The sequence below is a fragment of the Solea senegalensis genome, linkage group LG6 (genome assembly GCF_019176455.1).
Source record: "Solea senegalensis isolate Sse05_10M linkage group LG6, IFAPA_SoseM_1, whole genome shotgun sequence".
NCBI lineage: Eukaryota > Metazoa > Chordata > Actinopteri > Pleuronectiformes > Soleidae > Solea > Solea senegalensis.
Genome location: NC_058026.1, coordinates 22764551 through 22783860, shown reverse-complemented (window position 1 = coordinate 22783860; position 19310 = coordinate 22764551). Strand labels below are relative to the sequence as shown.

The 19310-nt window shown below is 38.9% G+C and overlaps 3 protein-coding genes across 5 annotated transcripts; 1 reads left to right on the top strand and 2 right to left on the bottom strand.

Moving 5' to 3' along the window:
- The first annotated feature begins 2223 nt into the window (after nt 1-2223).
- On the top strand, nt 2224-4385 carry slc25a4 (solute carrier family 25 member 4). The gene is made up of 4 exons (XM_044028591.1): nt 2224-2431; nt 3005-3491; nt 3574-3714; nt 3823-4385. The coding sequence occupies exons 1-4, from the start codon at nt 2321-2323 to the stop codon at nt 3981-3983; spliced, it is 900 nt and encodes a 299-aa protein (XP_043884526.1). The 5' UTR covers nt 2224-2320; the 3' UTR covers nt 3984-4385.
- Nucleotides 4283-13779, bottom strand: cfap97 (cilia and flagella associated protein 97). Of its 3 annotated transcripts, none has more exons than XM_044028589.1 (6): nt 11790-13779; nt 10321-11161; nt 10189-10278; nt 9177-9457; nt 6238-6349; nt 4283-5248 (listed from the first exon to the last, which is right to left on the bottom strand). In XM_044028589.1, the coding sequence occupies exons 2-6, from the start codon at nt 11150-11152 to the stop codon at nt 5145-5147; spliced, it is 1419 nt and encodes a 472-aa protein (XP_043884524.1). In that variant the 5' UTR covers nt 11153-11161; nt 11790-13779; the 3' UTR covers nt 4283-5144. The 3 variants fall into 3 exon arrangements, with proteins under 3 accessions (XP_043884524.1, XP_043884523.1, XP_043884525.1); XM_044028588.1 differs by having other exon boundaries at nt 10189-10290; nt 10333-11161; XM_044028590.1 differs by having other exon boundaries at nt 10189-10284; nt 10333-11161.
- Nucleotides 13780-13848: 69 nt separating this feature from the next.
- On the bottom strand, nt 13849-19119 carry ufsp2 (ufm1-specific peptidase 2). The gene is made up of 12 exons (XM_044028587.1): nt 19037-19119; nt 18767-18857; nt 17787-17970; nt 17637-17703; nt 17380-17534; nt 17043-17235; nt 16743-16889; nt 16467-16631; nt 15616-15740; nt 15460-15536; nt 14454-14578; nt 13849-14345 (listed from the first exon to the last, which is right to left on the bottom strand). The coding sequence occupies exons 1-12, from the start codon at nt 19037-19039 to the stop codon at nt 14259-14261; spliced, it is 1419 nt and encodes a 472-aa protein (XP_043884522.1). The 5' UTR covers nt 19040-19119; the 3' UTR covers nt 13849-14258.
- Nucleotides 19120-19310: the final 191 nt, after the last annotated feature.

Sequence of the window (19310 nt, the reverse complement as noted above, 5' to 3'; positions counted from 1 at the left end):
AAATGCAAAATAATAAGCTGACTATGAGTGACCAGTCTGAAACTGTTGAAGTCAGAGGCAACCGGTGGTGGTCCCACGCTGGTGAGTTCTGACCCTAATACCTGTGGTTTTAACCCTGTCTGCCTCTCCATTATCCTCAAGTGTCTGCTGGTCTGAGATAGACTGACGGGGATCAGGGGGGAAAAGATGTTTTCCACAGTCGCTTCTTAACATATGAAACCAGTGACTGTATGAAGCATAAGAGCTGTGCATAACCGCTTTGTGTGTGTTTATGTGTGTGTGTGTGTGTGTGTTGTTAACTGTCTGTCTGACACCTGCAGCTCTTCATACTCAAAATGCAAATCCAAGCCCACACCCGCTCAATGACCCCTCCCTCAGACTCTAAGATCCAAGGTTACTGAGCAACAACTTTTGTAAATCTAGATCAGATTCAAATAACAGCACAAAAAGGGTTCTCATCGTGGAATTAAAGCAGTTTCTGTAAATAACAAGATACTTCTATGACACAGATTATGTTTAGAATAACACACTCAACAAAATGTCATCTGATCATCCAGATTGTCTTCCATGTAATAATCACACATTAGTGTGCACTGTTGCTATTTTACAAATAGTAATAGTAAAGAAACAAAACTCCCTCAATCTACATTAATAGTTACTGTAATGAAATTATATCTTTGACAGTTTCCTTTAAAATAAAAAAAACAATAAGCTCCCACAGTGTCATAAAAATAGAAAGTATGTGAAGATGTTTTGTTGTTCGTTCAATTCTAAAAGTCCTTAGACAGCAGAGAGTATGACTTGCACTTGTCAAGAAGCAGGTGCAACCCTCTGTCTGTATCTGCTGGCACCTGCGTGCAGCTCAGCCTGACCTCTGACCTCTGACCTGGCTGCTGGGAAAATACTTGACCGTTTCCCTGTGGGAAACAAACAGAGTGGTGCATTAAGCTATTTGTTATTGTGGTGTGGAAGTAAATAGGGAGAAAAGCACCTGTTTCACTGGGTGGGTGCTCTTTGTGGAGGAGGTGAGTGTGAACGGAGCTCTCTAGTGCCACCTACTGAACACAACGTAGCAGCTGTGGGGCTGTGAGACCTGAGACTCACACTCTCTGCAACTAAGATTTACTGCCTTCAAGTATACTTTAAGTTTCTGTGGCACCAATAATTACATTAATTTAAAGGTAATGGCATCAGTATTATTAATAGTATTTACATGAATGTGAATTTATTACTGTTAATTTACTGTTACTAGAGTGATACTGTCCTAATAACTAACGTCTTCATTTTGGAATTTGCCTAAGATCAGTCAGTGAGTGCCACCAAGTGGCCATGAGGTGGAATTAAAAGGTCAGAGAACACTGAGAGGATGAAACTTTAAAAAACATGCCATATTTTTCACTTTTTGATAGTTTCACTCGCATTTTTATTTTAGTTTACAAAGATTATTTTCAGATTGATTTTGCCTGGTTGACAATAATGTTTGCAGTTTCTGGCAGACATGAGGATGTTTACTAGCTGCTTGTTGTTGTTTCATAGCAAATGTTAGTGGAACAGGACATGTGTCTGCTAGATGTGTTGCATGTTTTAGTTCCATGATTCATGAAATCATCATATGGATCAATTTCAGTTCTTCCTCTGTCTTTCCTCTGATGATTTGACGCAGGTGTTCAGTGGGTGAAAAAAATGAATGTAATAAAAGTTTAAATACCATTAAAAATGAGATACAATGTTAAATTATTCGACCACAAACCAAGAGACTAACAAGTGCTTTAGCCTTAGGCTAAACATGTTAATGTGTGCGAATAATTAGATAGAATAAATAATTGTCAGGTCGCACCTGTCGTAAAATACTTTATAATCTGAAGGATGAGATTAAAAAAATATGATTCTCTCCATAAATTCGTATTTCATTTACGGATTGGAAACTCAGTTGATGAGGTGTGTGCTCTGATTGTGGGTGACAAGACTGTTTACCAGCAACTTCTAAACTCTAAACTACTTACCATGACAAATATTACTCTGGTTTACAAATACATTATGACCTTCCTACTAATCACATTTCACTGCCTGTGTCCTTTAAATGTCCCCGGTATGAAGATGGCGCACATCTTGACCTTCAACCTCGGATATTTATCCAACCTCGTTTATCTGTTTGACCAAATGCAAATCCATCACTCAAAATTCTCGCGATAAAAGGCGCTGGTATATTAGGACACATGTAGGAGCCTCGTCCACTTGGAGCGGCGTTGGGTTTCCTTGAGGACCTTGGTGAGGTTTGGAACAGTAAAGGGTCTTAGGTTTGCACAAGACACATCCAACCATGTCGGACGCGGTGGTTAGTTTCATGAAGGACTTTTTGGCTGGTGGCATTGCCGCTGCCATCTCCAAAACAGCAGTCGCTCCCATTGAAAGAGTCAAGCTGTTGCTGCAGGTAAAACAAGTGAACTAACGTGGATGGCCGCATGTTTTCTTTGTGCGTAAAAGTGTGCGTAATTGTTGGCTGACTGGAAAACTAAAAACCAAAGGGTAAAAGTAGAACGTGTTACACTCATAGAAAAGCCTAAATGTGAACAGTTTCTATTCATATGGTCTAATGCGTAATGCCAATAGGCACGTGATGGGTTCTGCGTCAAAGTGGAGATGGTTTTACGCACTGGACTTTGCGACGCTGCTGGTTTGGTGTGATGATGGGGACAATCCCACAAGAAGTGTTGGAATGAAATGAACACAAATTACATTTGAAATGGTGTGATTTGTGGTTTAATAAGTCATTTGCTGATCCACTTTAAGAGACGGGCGCAGTAACTTTCAGAGAAAATGAATTGCTAAATTTAACTTGAAGGCTGTAACTGAATACACAACCGAATCTCAAGTATCAGGAGAGCGCATGGAGGCTGCTGCTGCGACAAGTGCAGAATAAAGACTGTGAAACATCCATGAAGATTGTGCAAAATGTTTTGTATGTCATATTTTATGGAGAATCTGTCACACTCTTTGCTTGTAGGTCCAGCATGCCAGCAAACAGATCACCGTAGACAAACAGTACAAAGGCATAATTGACTGTGTGGTTAGGATCCCGAAGGAACAGGGCTTCATATCCTTCTGGAGAGGCAACCTGGCCAATGTGATCCGTTACTTCCCCACCCAAGCCTTGAACTTCGCCTTCAAAGACAAGTACAAGAAGATCTTCCTCGGGGGAGTGGATCAGAAAACACAGTTCTGGCGTTACTTTGCTGGTAACTTGGCATCCGGCGGTGCCGCTGGTGCAACTTCTCTTTGCTTCGTCTACCCTCTTGACTTCGCCAGAACAAGGCTCGCCGCTGACATCGGTAAAGGCGCAACTGAGAGAGAGTTCACCGGTCTTGGAAATTGCATCGCTAAAATCTACAAAACCGATGGCCTTAAAGGTCTTTACCTGGGATTCAATGTGTCAGTTCAGGGCATTATCATCTACAGAGCGGCCTACTTCGGCTGCTTCGACACAGCCAAAGGTGTGTAGACCTGCTGGATGTGACATTTATTATGCGTTTTCTTTGTTGTGTATTTGAGTGACTTCACTCCTCCGTCCTGCAGGTATGCTGCCAGATCCAAAGAACACGCACATCGTCGTCAGCTGGATGATTGCGCAGACTGTCACCGCTGCAGCTGGTCTCATCTCATACCCATTCGACACCGTCAGACGTCGTATGATGATGCAGTCTGGACGCAAAGGAGGTAAGTGCCACTCAACTCCTGAAGTGTAAAGTAATTTGGCACGACTGCATTTTACACAGTTCCCGTTGGCATCATTGCGCATCACTGTCTGTGTTTCCATCTTCACAGCTGACATCATGTACAAGGGCACAATCGACTGCTGGAGGAAGATCCTCAAGGACGAGGGAGGAAATGCCTTCTTCAAGGGCGCCTGGTCCAACGTGATCAGAGGCATGGGTGGTGCCTTTGTGCTGGTGCTGTACGATGAGATCAAGAAGTACTCACAGTAAACCTTCAAACCTCACAGTCCCAGAGGAAACCGTTCACTTTGTTTGAGTCTTAATTCATGTGAGAGAGAGAGAGAGAGAGAGAGTGATAACAGAGAGAGTGATAACGGCATCAGCATGAGCTGCAGCCGGGGAAGAAAAGAAGGGTTAACATGCCTTCTCACAAATCTGTATATATCCCATCTACAATGTGCCAAAGGGCACAGACAAACTTTCAGTGTGCCCAAGTCAAGCCGTTGGTTCAGTGGAGACGTGACGACACAAAGGGAATCGTCACTACATACTCGATGTTAGTCAGTTTGTGAAGCAGTTGCAGAGGCTTTGTATTGTTATGTTGAGACCACTCCGACCCATGTATCCCACCTTATACATTATTTTATTAAGAATAAAAGTTTATTAGTCTAATAGTTTGGTCTGTTTAATGTATGTTCTCTTTGACATGTCAACCTGCCACCTACAGTTAAACAGCTGTTTTACACAGCAGAAAAAATACTATTATTATAAGAAGAAGATTCTTCAAGTGTAAGCCATGCATGAACATTACCGGGACCCTAAAGCTGGTGCCATTTTATTACCTTTCCTATCAGGGACAAATCTTCTACCACACTGACCACTGTAATGCACAAAGTTTCACAAACTTGTTTTTTTTTTTACTGCTTGCCATTTTCCTAGTTGTAAATATCACACTGCCAACTATAGGGTAAAAGGCAGCTTTATTTTGTAAGGAACAATAATAACATAACAACAAATATTACCTGACAAATAATCATGTAAAAACATTAACAACTCAGATGTGACAAAATGCAGATTTAATTGAAATGGCATTTAATTAAATAAAATAGTTTGTTATTTTGATATATATGTATATATAATTTTGTATCAGCTGTTGAAACAAAGGCATCATTTTCAATCCAAATACAGCAAGCTACTGGCTACACTGACTGCAATACAATAAATTTGAGCCCAAAGCATCGTTGGCGACACCTTAACATCGAGGAGCAGACAAGTGTGTCAGTTTCTTAAATAATAGAGAAACATGACAACACAGTCACTGAATAGCTGATGAAAAACAGAATCCTTTATGACTTCCACACTTTACCTGTTCTGGTGAATGGAGAACAGTGTAAAAGTAGTCAGATGAAATGGCTAAAAAGAGCTGTGTTTTCAGCACCAGGCCGGTCGGGCTGCACCCAGCTGCTTTGACCCGGGCACAGGTGTGATGGTAGGTACTGGTCCGGACCTGTGGTGAGTGGCAGACCTGGGGCTCACTGGTGCGGATAATAGAGAGATAACCATCAGATATTTAAATTAAAACACCGTTTTACATTTCTATATCACTTGCTACATGTATTGTTGAAATAAATTAAAACCTAAAAACAAGTTACATTTCAAATAAATGTAAACACTTTTTTAAATCCAACAGAAAAATCATATCATAACTGTGTAAGCAATTGTCTTCTCTTTTGTCTGCCCACCAAGTAGTTGACATATGAGGGCGATGCAGTACTATGAAGGGGCGATTTTTAACTCAAGTGTACAAGGCCATAACATTGGGAGGAACTTAGTAAGGAATTATACACATCTATCAGTTTAACCAATCTGTGAAATGTATATATCTTAGGTATATTGTGCATGATGATACCTCCATGCAGGTAGATTTTCCATATACTGCGCAGCCCTACAATAATGCTAATATTATGAAGGTCTAAATATAATTAGACTCTTAAAGCAATTATATCAATTAACAATAAAACGGGTTAAAGCTATAACAGCAGAAACATTAGTGGACAAGAGGTAATGGATGAATGATTTGTTTGCGTTAATAAAGGAATTAGTCAAAGACAGCTGCTTCACACAGCATTAAAATCCTCTTTTTTCAATAAAGCAGCAGATATGAGCTGCACAAGGATGATCCTGTACTTAGTGTAACTGCATCACCACATGAAAAAAAAAACAGGCTGTGACTAAAGCCTACATGATGACCTGCTCTTGTGGAATCCAGACTCTCAGTAAGGGTTTGGTACACAATGAACAATTCAACTAAAACAACTACGCCCAATAGTTGGACTATATTTTCATGCCATGTCAAAACCTGTAATTCATACAATTATAGAAACAACTCATACAGTATCTTTAAGTTCTCATCCTTGCATTAGAATGTAGAGTAGTTACACTTGACTTCAAAATTAAACTGCAAACAGTCAAATCGCAATTTCATTATCTGTCAGAAGAATAAAAATTCCATATTTTCACTAACCTGAGAATTTACTGCCTTCCAAATATCCAGTTTGGCGCTGGTAGTGAGCCAGTTGCTCTGAGCGCCTCAAACTCTGTGTGGGTTTGGCAGATTCGAGTCTCTTCAGCAAAGCCTGCAACAAACACATAGAGCTTTAATGTTTTCGTATTCCATTTTAAGACACAATTCTCTTGTGTTCACTCAAACGAACGTAAATAAGACAAGTTGTGTAAATAAGGAAACAAATGTGCATACAATGTTGGTTCAATTGCGTTTTGGTGCAGTTACCTATCACGCTTTTCACTTACAACATAATGTGTTTCGATATACAGAAATGTTTTCAGCACGTCAGTTGTTGAGGTACTTCTTTATCGTGCAGTTCCATCAGGGATATTTTTGATTGGGCGCAAATGACAATGGCCAAATACTCCATATACAAAGTGACTTGTATTACACAGACTATAGAGACAAGATCAAGATCTGATCACCACTGATTTAAACACAGCATATTTAGTGGGCATGGGACGATTGTAAAAGAGTATGTCACGGCTATCCTGACAAAAAATGATAGCGATTTTGGGCTGAAACAATTACTCAATTAATCGCTTACTAAACTAATTTGATAATCGATTAACCGGTTTGAGTTTTAAAAATAAATAAATAATTGAGACTCGTTTCTCTGATTTTCAGCTTCTTAAATGTGAATATTTTCTGGTTTCTTTGCACCATATAACAAAGAAATCATTAAAACAGAATCATTTTGGTTTGTGGACAAAACAAGACAACGAAAAAACATCATTTCAGAACACCATTTCCGGGTTTGATCACCATTCGATCAGGCGTATTAAGTAATAAATCACAAGCCCTGCATGCTGCGGAGTAAGTCACTCACATGAACATGTGAGTTTTTCCTCATTCACGAGTAACATGATAATAACTTACTGTAAGTGCTTTAAATCCCGATAAGTGATAATATCATCACTAATATTTAGTTAGTGGCTGAAACTTTTGCACAGTGCATCTGATGGTGTGAATATGGAGTGGAGGCTCACAAGCAGGAAAACCATGTGAATGAGAATAGCCCTCTAATCAAAATCCTAATTTAATAAGGAAAAAGTCTAGTACTTGACAGCATACATAACTGAACAGCATGAAACACAACAGCGTAGGCAAGTGGCTGAATGTCATACATGCATTCACACTCCCACATGCATGCTGTGCACAAATTCCCCAGTAAGCAAAAACTCCATATGAAGCAATGCAACAAGCGAAAAGCTCAACAGTCAACAGCGAGACTGGTCTAAATCTCCATATTCTCCAGAGATCATTAAAAGGCACTATGGATTTCTACACTAGCTGCAGACAGACTGGTCACCTGCTGCTTCTCCAGTGTCTGAATAATTCAAAATCTCTCCCCTCTACATAAGAAAATAAGGTATATTCTGGAACTAACCAATCTTGAAAGTACACAGTATGACTAGTACTACTTGTGCAGGAGACATGAGTTGTAATACACGTGTGATGGTGGGGAGGATTCACTGATCACACGGCAGATTCAATTACTTCACTCTAAGAATAGAGAAGGCACCATGCAGAGGGATGGAATCAAGAGGGCGATCTGTCCTGAAAATCAACATATTCCCTAATCACAATAATGACCATAATTAATAAGGATTAAAGACCTTTGTCTTGTCAGTAATAATAAAACATTGTTTGCTGCTTCCAATAAGTAGCAGTAGCTTCATTTTGGCTGCAGATGGTTAAACTAGCCTGAGTACGTGGTCAAGCAAACCTAATAAATGAGGTGAGAGGCTAAAGCTGCAGAGGCTACACTGTCTCTGAATGTCACTCTGTGGCACTGCTGCTCAACCACCACCTGCTGCCATCTGTCCAAGTCCATCCGTGTCTGCTTTCAATGGGGACACAACACCCAAACTGACACTAACTCGACCCAACCGACTCGAAGTATTCTTAGAAATACAGTTTGTGAATAAAATGTAATATGAGGGCACACAATTATACATGTGGGCAATAGCTACAATGCTGTATATGACTGGTATCAGAGACTGTCATCACATAAAGTATTTAATATGTAAAACCAATCGTGTGGACATTTCTATAAAACCACACAAGCTAATGACACTGAGAAAAATTGCTGATGCAGTATAGTGTAGTAGATAATGTAAATGTGTCCGTGGCTCATTACTGAGAAGGTGATGCATTGGTTGATGTAAAATAAACACAATTATGGAAATTAAACACTTAAAATAAGGTTAAACTGGCTTACATTGTACTCGTAATGACCCTACCTAACCATGAGATGAGAATACTCAAAACAACAACAGCTGCTAAATACAGCATTATTGTTTTACAGCATGCATTGTGCTGTGAATCAAGACACCATTTTCCACTAAGACAAGATTTATAGGGGCTCAATAAAAAACAGATAAGTTGTTTGTCTATCGTAAGTGTGTAATCACTTTTAACATCATAATGACAAACAGTTGTATATTTCGAGATAATCTTGTTAAGATCTATGTCTCAGATAAAACAAAAACAATCAGAGCTAATGAGGACAAGCCTTTCTTCATGTGGTCTACAGCAGTGAATAAATATGGGTCAATTGAGAGAATATGTGGATACATGCTCTGTGTCAAAGGTCCCAACCTGAACATTTGACTTTGGATCAGTGTATTTAGAGTGGACACATATCTCACATTGACCTAAGACACTGAAAGGTAATAAAGAAAGCATTAACTCCATGACCTCCCTTTCACATTACCTGGAAGATAATGATCCCAGGTAACTTAATTCTAATAAATAGGTCATAAATACAATATATTATTATTATTGTTGTTATTAGTAGTAGTAGTAGTGTAATAAGAATAATAATAATAATAACAATAATAATAATAATAGTAAAATAATACTATAATATACATTCAAGGATCAGAACTCACTAGGTTTTCCCTCTCGATGCGTTTCTGTTCCCGCTGCCTATTGAGTGCACTGGGACAGTGACGGACAACAGGCGAGAGGCCAGCTTTACTGGTTCTCTTCCCCGATGCACTTTTTGGTCTGGACCCTACAGAGAGACGCGACAGCGCCCGAAGAAGCCGCTGGTTCTCTTGATCGATACGTCGGACCTCTTCATTTCTGAATGAGTAGTTCTTCCTGTTTTTCCCTCCAGAATAGCGGAAGTCCAGTTTTCCACCGAGTTGACTCTCTGATGTGAAAGAGCCTGATGGGAAAAGGATAATGTTTTAAGTGCTTTCATCCACCTTTAAGAGTGTTGCTATGCTCAAGTGGGAATCAGTTTTTTGTTTTTTAAAGGGAACAATGAAACGTGTGGAAAATAAAAAAGAACAGTTACAATGTCATTATAAATATGCTGAGATCGCATTTGTCTGATGTACAAGTCTAGTCCCAAGATAACAACACTGCTCACAAATATTATAGTGAGGAAAAAAAACTCTGACTATAAATGCACATATTATTACCCCAGCTACGTGAATAAAATACAACTTATTTAATATGCCAACTGTTGTCTTGTGAACAAGATCCTGCATGGGTTAGCTCCCAGGAACATTTATAATCATGAGAAAACCCACATACAAATCAACAGTGACTCCAGGAAGAGGCTGGTTTTGAATTATCTAAAAAGGAAAACTAGCTTTATTAAGTTGGCATTTTATAATTAAATAAAAAACATAATTACATAAAATCATACCTTAGCACAAATACATTTTCATAACTTAAATATACGGACAATCTAATATTTTAATTTATAATATTATACATTTTAGTGTATATTTTTGCATGTACCTCAAGATAGCTTTTTAAATGTAAAACTGCCTTTCATCTATCTGTGATTCATTTACTTTAATGTTTATTATTGTGCACTGTACCTGAATAAACCTATAAATGCAATATGTTTGACAAAAAAATGACAGCTTTATTTGCTTAACTCACATTCATCCACATCCTGATCCAAGGTTTCATTGTGATGTATATTGCTGAGGCCACCGGAGGGCACACTCTCCGCCTCCTGCTGCTGCTGCTGCTGCTGCTGCTGCTGCTGCTGCTGCTGCTGCTGCTGCTGCTGCTGCTGCTGCTCCTCTTCTTTAAGGCTTCCACCATCAGCCTCTCCATGGTTCAGGTCAAACGACTGCAGAGGGCTGATGTCAGGTGAGGAGAGGGGGCTCACATCTGTCATCGACTCCGACTCCTTGTTACGGCTGTCCCTTGATCCTGCTGAACCCACTCTGGCCCTCCTCCGTCCAGGAGAGGAAGAGGACCTCTTATATTTGTGAAAGGTGGGGGACCCTGAAGAGCTTGTCCCACTATTACTGCTGGAACAACTCTCCGAGTCGGCGTCTACACTGGACTCTGTTGAAGTGGAGGACGGACTCCTGGTGTGCCGGTTTCTTGACAGTTTTTTAGGATATTGTTTCCTTTTCAATCTTGAGCCTGAATGTTTGGCACTGGATGGTGATGTTTCTACATCAGACTCATCCATACTCTTATCATGTACCTCACTGGATTCAGCCAACAAAGCCATGAATGTCCTCCCATGCCTTTTAGCTTGTGAACTGTCATCTTCCTCACTATCACTGATATTACTGATGACTTTATCTGACATAGAGGCGACAGATGATACCTGTGATGACCTGCTCCTCTCTTCTTCCTTTGACCAATAGCTGTTGTCTCTCCCTCCCTCTCTGCCTCTGTTGTTGTTTACTTGCTTCAGGTGTTGTTTGGTCCCATCAGTTCTCGGAGAAACAACAGCTTTTGTTTTTTCCATCTGTTTTGCTTGAAGTCTCTCATGTGCCGGTGGGCTCTCCATCTTTTTCTGCTTATCTCTGACAAGGCCATCATCGTCACTATCAAAAAATGAATGATCCACTTCACCTTCGAGTTCACTGGGATTGAACATGATAGGTCACTGGTAAGGATAATGTAAAGATGAGACAGAGATTAATGGTTTACTCCATTTAAAACACCTTATATATACTTCGTATTAGAGGTAATCATGCACTAAAAAGTAATAACTTTTTTTTTTTCTTTCGGCTTCTCCTCCTCACCACAGTGGATCATCTGTCCACATATTTGACTTGCCCTTCCTGCCCTTCCTGACCCATTTTAACTGGGGCATGGGACCAGCAACAAGGGGAGAGTGTTTTTTTTTTACTGATGAAGAACAAAGTGAGTTGCAGTAATCCAGCCTTAAGAAAATAAAGCATTAATGACTTTTGACTAATGATTTTTTTTTTTTTTTGCTATGAGGTTTAAGCCCTTTAAATGAAGAGTTGACGATTAAATATAGTGAAATGAAAGATTTTAGCTAAATCGACCATTTTGCCTCTTTAAAATTGGAATAGCCATGTCAGGGTTGAGCAAACAAAACAAGTAATTTAAAGATATTACCTAGAGATTTAACTGAATGTGGTTACAACTGTACCTGTAAGAATAGTTAAAGTCTTGGGGTTATGACAGACCAGCATGACAGTAACTATGAAGTACTTTTAACACGGTAAATAATAACAAAAACAACAAAAACACTAGATACTTACAAGTGAGGTTTATTCAGAAGAGCAGATGACGAGTCTTACTAACTTACTGCTCTCGGTTAGCTAACTTTAGCCGTACGGCACCGAGGTCTCACATGACGCCCACAGACAGACGGTATTCCGCGGTTGCAGTCGCCGCTTCAGAGTCGATGTTTTCCACTGTGAAGACGACGAAATAAACCGCAAACTCTCTTCAGAGACATTTTCCTTAGCAACCTGCTGGTGGAGGTGGATGCGACCAACGCGACATGGTGCCTAGTAACAAACAGTATCTTCTTCTTTTACTTTGGATGGAGGCATTATAGACGCGTCAATGCAGCGGTGCTGCCACCTGTTGGTAGAGGTGATAGTGCTTTTCGACATTCACTGACTGGCCACAACATTAAAACTGGTAACTAGTTCTAATGTTGCTGCTGATATGTGCTGTTTTTTACTATTATTCTATTATTCAAAAATTACTAAATACATTACACTACTAATGTTTCTGAAAAGTATTCTAATAACAAGTGGATGTGGTCAGTCTGACATCAGTTAGCAGATTTAATGTTGTGGCTGATCAATTTATTTTGGTCCAGTAATCCATGATGAGTCATGGTCACAAGTTTAAAAAAAAAAAGAAAAAAAAAACGTTCAGTAGTTGCGACATATTTAAACATTATTTCATTACAAATAATGTATGCAGTATGCATAATAACTAGTGCAGTATGCAATTCTGTCTGTGCTTTGTGTTCTGTGTTTTTACTTCAATTCCCTCTTAATGAAGCAGCTACATGGGACAAAGGGACAATAAAGTACAGTATCTACCAAACTTGACCTAAAACCAACCTTAATAAGGTGTTGTAATATTGTCTTCTAAATGTATAAGAAATTACCGATGAAATATTAACACAAGGAGGTTTCACATTCAAATGAACTGGGCTTAGTAGTGTGGAGATATCTTTTAAAAAGTTGTTTTCAGTTAACTAATAAAATAATACCATGAGTTAATATAATTAATTAGTGTAATATTGTGTATGCATGGTTTTGTTTGTAAATGTTTTTTTTCTTCTTTTTGTTAATGTGTTTTCATATTTCATAATACTCACGTGACTTGCCATTCCATATATGTATATACATATACACACATATTACATTACATTACATTACATATACACATATATATATACATATATGTGAGACTATTCAGACATTGCAACAGAGGGGAGGTCATTTAGTTTTTTCCTTGGAGTTCCATTATACTAAAGTAACTGCTCCTCCTATAATGCATCTCCATTAAAAAGAAAGGGGATTGTCTGCTGGCGCGTCCCCTGAAATCACAATTTGTCACGGTTTTCTCGTAATGACATAGTTAGACCTAGACGTGACACACACAGGAATGAAATGCCGATATCCTGGGACAATACTCTTCAGGGGAATCTATCGTATAAACCAGTGTCTAGTCACTATCATTAAATTTAAATGGCAATACGGCATGAGAAGGAATGATGGTTGAATGTTGTAGCACACAACCAAACCTCAGATAAGAAATCACAGAGTGAAATCTAGGATTTTTTTTTTTCGAAAATTCACATTTCATTGTCTATCAGTGAAAAAACCCACATCTGACTCTGACAACTGATGGGCTGTGAAAACTCAATTACAGGGAGTAACTGTCACAGGGATCAGTGCATCGCTGCACAACAACTTCTCAGACTGGAACCAGTTTAAATGTTTCCACAGCGTCCAAAGCAAAATGTGAATTTCTGTGAACAATCCTTAGGGTGGACAATCTTTTTACAGACCCCTGTCCAGTGGGTGTAGTTCTATGGTTGTCTGTGACGGGACTACATATGACAATAACAAATAGTGACCAAAAGACCTGATAAAGATTTTTACCAGCTAAAATAAAGCCTTCACATTTCTTATTTTATCCAACCAAAGGTCTTGGCAAGGACATCATTTTAAATGACAAAAAAATAACAAAATCTTCAATCAAAATGATTTCAGATTAATTTACAACCGATATGACTTATCTAATAACCTACCACTTTTAAGACATTTTCAAAATTATGACAAAATAAAACATATTGTACACTTTAATCATGTGTATTATCAGCCATATATTATAGTACAATAATGTATATGTCCATCAGCTGCAGTTAAAATCTTCTATATGTAGAAGGGAGTTCACTCACAGTGGGGGTCAAGATCAGCAATGGTGAGTTTGTTTACCAGTAACATCAACCAACAACAAATCTCTGTCTTTTTAAAAGAAGTCTGTTCATGGTACATCATTTACCAGCCATATGTATAGAATACAGGATATGAGTGGGTTCTATTACAATACTGTAAATCTAATTGTGCCTTTGTTGAAAGACAATGCATACCCAAATGTGTTAAATTGGGCACATTCTAATATAAGAACAGTTTACAATGTAACTCCATACATATTATTTACTGATGCTTAACCATGTCCTTTACAACTTTGACAGTTCAGATGACCTTTGGCCTCTGAGGCAGACAGAGATTATAATATGCAGTTTGATCCCAAAAATCTGGCCCTTTCCAGCCGCACCAGCCCTGGAGAAGACATAATTCACAACAAAGTCAGCACTTTCTTTGAATTGCTTTCTTTTGTTTCCCTTTACAGAGCAGGATACTGTCTGTGTGGATGTGTATGATTGTTACCTTGTCTGTGATAACTTGTAGGTCTTCTGCTCCTGTGTAATGTGGATCTAGGATGAGAAAGCGGATCTGCCCACTTGTCTCACTCCAAGACACGCCCAGGATAGTGTGAGCTAACACTCCCCCTCCTGTGACACAGAAGGGGACAAAATTAATATCTATACACAGTATAGAATCAGCAGCAGCATGTTTTACGAAATGCTACTAATGTCAAAAAGAATAAATAAATACATACATAAATAAATGCATGGGGCATGATATAATTATTAACATGATGAAAGGGGCACAAAGGTGATGAGATGTGACTGAAACATACACAAAATCTTCGTATATTAATGGAGCTTTGGATGATTAAACTTTAGGATTGTTGTTTAGTTTTTAGATCAATAAAAAAGAAAACATATTTGTTGCCGTAAAATGCAGCAGATGTGGTTAAAGTTGTAATTATTTTATAATCTTAGGCAGCAATTGAAAAGTACTACATTGTATATTGTGACATAATTTTCATTTTATATCAATATACTGTTTACACGCTGTACAAACATAGAAATGCTATAAAAAGTTTGCCTCAGATATTGTGAATATGTTTCTCTTTATGTTTTCTGCCCATAAAGAAGAGTTATCTTAAATTAAACTACATGTTACTGAGTTTTTACCCCAGAGCCAAAATCACACTGAACAATTAACTCAAAAACCTCCACAACATGAGACAATACAGCACCTTCATGTTTTTACTGCAGTGTTATTTGATATCATACAAAATATGAATGACACATGTGAATATGTGAATATATTTGTGTATGTGTATGTGAATGTATATATTTGTTGTTACTTGTTTAATTTATGAGTCTGCACCTGAATCTCAATTACAATGACAATAACATAATCTTAATCTTAATAATTGTTAATATTGACTGATTTAGTTATACAAGTTCACAAGTTTTAATATTTGTGCAAGTTGTTCGAGGTTAATTGAAACACAAAATGTTGAAAATGGCATTCAGCTCACCGATCATAACAGGAGTCCCCTCTGTGAGGAAGTGGTTGGCCAGTTCTCTGCCTTTCGATGCCAACTCAGATCCCTGACTGAAGGAGGAGGAGTCAGAGCGAGTCCAAATTGTCCACGTAAACATGAATACTCACAAGGTGCTGTTTGGCAACGTACTTGACAAACATGATCTTGGAGGTGACACTGAGCAGCTGGTTCAGAACAGCCTGAACCTCTATGGATCCGATCCACTGACGAGATCCCACAAAGGAGGACTGTTTGTCTCCAACATCCACTAAAGCCTGGAAATCAGTTTACATGAACAGTTTAATCAAGCTAAGACTATAGTCTGAGTAAGACGGACAATCGGACAACTTGCCGAGTCAGAGTATACACACTGAGGAGAAAAACGATATATTGGCCGGTTTACGTTTGACTCAGCCTCCTCAGCTCTATCTCTCTAAAGGCTAGTGTGTATTGAATCAGTTTCCTGATGGACCGTGCGGTGATTCTGTATGTTTTGTACTTGCTGTTCATGTTAATCATGATACAAATCATGGTTCTTGTTGTCGCTGTGTTGTCTGAAGAAAGAAGCCACCGCCGTATGATTTCCAGCAACAATCCTGCAATCTATACGTCACTTCCTTCTACTTGCGGGTCAAAGACTGGGGAGGAAATTTTGGTGCATGCGCAGAACACCAAGTCCAACTCCAGTCTGACTAAGTGCATATATGCAGGGTGTAATCGGAGTATGAATTTATCCAGGTATGTCAGTCTGATTAAGACGAGCTTGGTTTTAGTCTAATGTGTTTACATGACACAAAAATAATTATTGTCCAATTCTGACAAAATTTTGACTTTTAACATGCATGTTAACACACATGAATGAAGCATGGCGAAGCAGCGATCTTGGACATCACAGATATGCAGGAAATTATTATTATTATTATTATTGTTGTTAAAAATATTATAGGTCTTATTAATTGGATGCACATTTCATAATGTGATCAGATTCACTTCAATATTACCTGCTGAATCTCTTTGTGAGTGGGCACAGGATGCTCAACATAGCCTTGCTGCTGGAACCAGGAGCAGATGGTCTGAAGGGAGCGATAGGCACAGCCCCAGCCATTATCATCCATACGGTCCTGCATGTAGTGGTGATAGCTATAGATCCCCTGGACCAAGTACACCTGCAGAAGAAATTAAGAAAGAAACCCCAAAACTCTTACATTACTTTTCCTTATATATTGAGTATGCAACTTTGAAAGAAGACACAGAATATATTATATAATTCACTATACCTTTCCATCATCCAGAATAGGATGTGTAAGGGCCAGATGAGGGTTTCTAAGGTAACCGTCTCTGTAAGGCTCACCAGGAAAATGGTAGGCGTTGGCTCTTCTAAAATATGACTTGTCAACTGGTAGTTCATACTGCTGATGCAGTTCCTACAGACAAAGAGATTTTGTGCAAATTAAATAAAAGAAATAACTGAAGCTGTAGAATCACTGTGAAACTGTAGAATAAAACAGACTAGCAGTATGTTGTTTGAGCAATTGCTTGCCAGTTCATTTGGGATTTTAAAAGAGCTCAGTTTTTACCTTGCGTTGCGTCACCAGTTGGCTGTCGGGAACCCCTGCTGGGTAAACCACAGTCATCAGTCCTTTTGGCTCTGGAAGAAGAAAGTGGAATGCTTCTGGGACCAGCAGTGTGGTCCCATTCATGTGCTGTAAGGTCACTTTCTCCATCTCACACAGCTGATGGGTTAACGCTTCCATTAAGTGCTCACAGGCGCTGCAAACAACAGACATTTTTCACAGAATAAATGTGAAGAAAACTACAGTATGTCAGGTGGAGAGTCCATGAAATAATGATAGAGTGATTTCACATAAACTGAGGAGAAGAAATTCAGTTTTCTTTCTTAAAGAGAAGACATACTCTTTGATCGTGCTGTCGCTGCTTGTGCAGACAACGCAGTCAATGGGAAGAGTTGTAGCCAGGAAGTGGGATTTCTGGACTGTTCTGCTGAGGATGGGAGCAGGGAGGGAACCTGAGTTTGTCACTTCCATCATCAGGTGAAGATTTATAACACTCTAAATGACAGGTATACATAAAGAGGCACAAAACACACAACATAAAGATGTTAAGGCATTTACAAAATGAAAACAACGTTCATCTCAATATTCACAACTTACCACTGCTGAACTCTTTTTGCTTTTCTTTTTTCCAGATTTCTTGCCAAAGCTCTCCTGTTCATCTGTCCTTAAGTAAATAAAATTTTAATTTCAATTCAGTTAATCAAGGAAAATGTGTCCACAAGAAAAAAACTAATCAAACTGACTTACTGTATCCACTGATTTAAATCTTCACACAAGTTAACTGGTGTTATTTCTTCAGGTGTTGCCCTAACACCTTTGTTTGGCCAAATAATAACAGGACTGTCACAGACTGAAAGGACACAGGCTTCAGATTTGACCTGAGAGCGAAGCGCCTCGAATGTTCCTGAGATCACCTTTTGTATCTGGAACACTGACAAAGGGAACGAGAAAAGGAAAGTATGAATAATTCTATGATTTAAACACAGGATGAAATGGCACTGAATTATTGTCAAACACATAACGTTGGGTACATGCTGCCTGAGACATTTATCTTTGTTCTTCCAAAGCTCTAGAAACACATGATGTTACAATCTCTTGGCAAAAACAATTTGAAGAAATCCCCTTTTAGACCGTTACAGGTGTGACTTTGCATTGCAATGTAGCCGCTGCTGACGATGGTAAACTCCTGTACTGTCCACAAATGTCTGTAAATAAATACCATTCTATTATCCACCCACATTTATAAACATAGTGCCCCAATTCAAGGTTGATGCAACAGGGCAGGCAAACCGTTAACAGATGAGAAAAGGCCCCTGAAAAATGGCAGAATACCATAAGCTGCTTTTAACTCGTGCGGAAGTCTGGATGCTGGGACTTTATATGAGCTTTTGGAACTTCACACCTCATGTTTCTTACAACATGAGGTTACAACTGATCTGTGTAAACATTGTAAATATTACTGAATAAACAGCAAATTTACATGCTGTTGCTTTCATGGCATGTTTTTGTTTTTGTTTGTTGTTCTATTTTTGTTTTTTAATCAACTTTGATGTAGCCAGATCAGGTCAGCTTCACACTTAAAAAAGGGTTTTACTGCCCTATATCCAATGTTTAATATGACTATTTCAACAATGTTATTAGAATTTCAACAGGGGAGTGAAAACCCTACAATACAACCAAATGGAAACGCAGATAAAAAGGGCTTGTGAACATGATCTTGACTGTACCGTCAGTGCTGCCCAGCTGACATTTGAGCTCCAGCGGTCCTCGGACACGGAGGATGGTGCCCGTGACTGTGGGATGTGAGTGGACGACAACCTGAAGTTTCACAGAAAACGTTAGTAACCTGAGAGAGAAGAAGCAGCTGACGGAGAATGCACTGTATTTAATTGTAGTTTGAAGTGACTGCTTTAGAAGACAGCTAAATGCAACAGTGAATGGATGCTTATATAAGGTTACAAAATGATATAAAGCAGTTAATTTATCTGTAAACTCACCATCGTGGAGTTTAAACTCAAAACAGTCACGTAAAATGAATAGATTCATAGAGCGGAGGCAGCCATGTTTGTTGTGGGCGAAATCAGACGTGTCTCTGGCTGACGCCTCCGATTGGACCGTACTGACTCCGCCCACTCGTGTTGCATTCATGGTAACTGGTCATTTTTGTATTATTTTGTTAGTAACATAATCAGAATACTAGTAATTACCACGGGGAAATTGCGTTATATTTGGTCCTTCAGAATTGAAATAACACTCGGTGTATTTATATAT

What these genes read in the sequence shown, in the direction of transcription:
- slc25a4 (XM_044028591.1), top strand. Translation starts at nt 2,321, where the DNA reads ATGTCGGACGCGGTGGTTAGTTTCATGAAGGACTTTTTGGCTGGTGGC. An exon ending in GAGTCAAGCTGTTGCTGCAG is followed by an intron (nt 2,432 to 3,004) that starts GTAAAACAAGTG and finishes CTTTGCTTGTAG; the next exon opens with GTCCAGCATGCCAGCAAACA. An exon ending in GCAGTCTGGACGCAAAGGAG is followed by an intron (nt 3,715 to 3,822) that starts GTAAGTGCCACT and finishes CCATCTTCACAG; the next exon opens with CTGACATCATGTACAAGGGC.
- cfap97 (XM_044028589.1), bottom strand. Translation starts at nt 11,152, where the DNA reads ATGTTCAATCCCAGTGAACTCGAAGGTGAAGTGGATCATTCATTTTTT. An exon ending in GGATCAGGATGTGGATGAAT is followed by an intron (nt 9,458 to 10,188) that starts GTGAGTTAAGCA and finishes TTTTCCCATCAG; the next exon opens with GCTCTTTCACATCAGAGAGT. An exon ending in GCATCGAGAGGGAAAACCTA is followed by an intron (nt 6,350 to 9,176) that starts GTGAGTTCTGAT and finishes TGTTTGTTGCAG; the next exon opens with GCTTTGCTGAAGAGACTCGA.
- ufsp2 (XM_044028587.1), bottom strand. An exon ending in TCAGCTGGGCAGCACTGACG is followed by an intron (nt 17,971 to 18,766) that starts GTACAGTCAAGA and finishes TCCCTTTGTCAG; the next exon opens with TGTTCCAGATACAAAAGGTG. An exon ending in CTCACAAAGAGATTCAGCAG is followed by an intron (nt 15,741 to 16,466) that starts GTAATATTGAAG and finishes ACTGATTTCCAG; the next exon opens with GCTTTAGTGGATGTTGGAGA.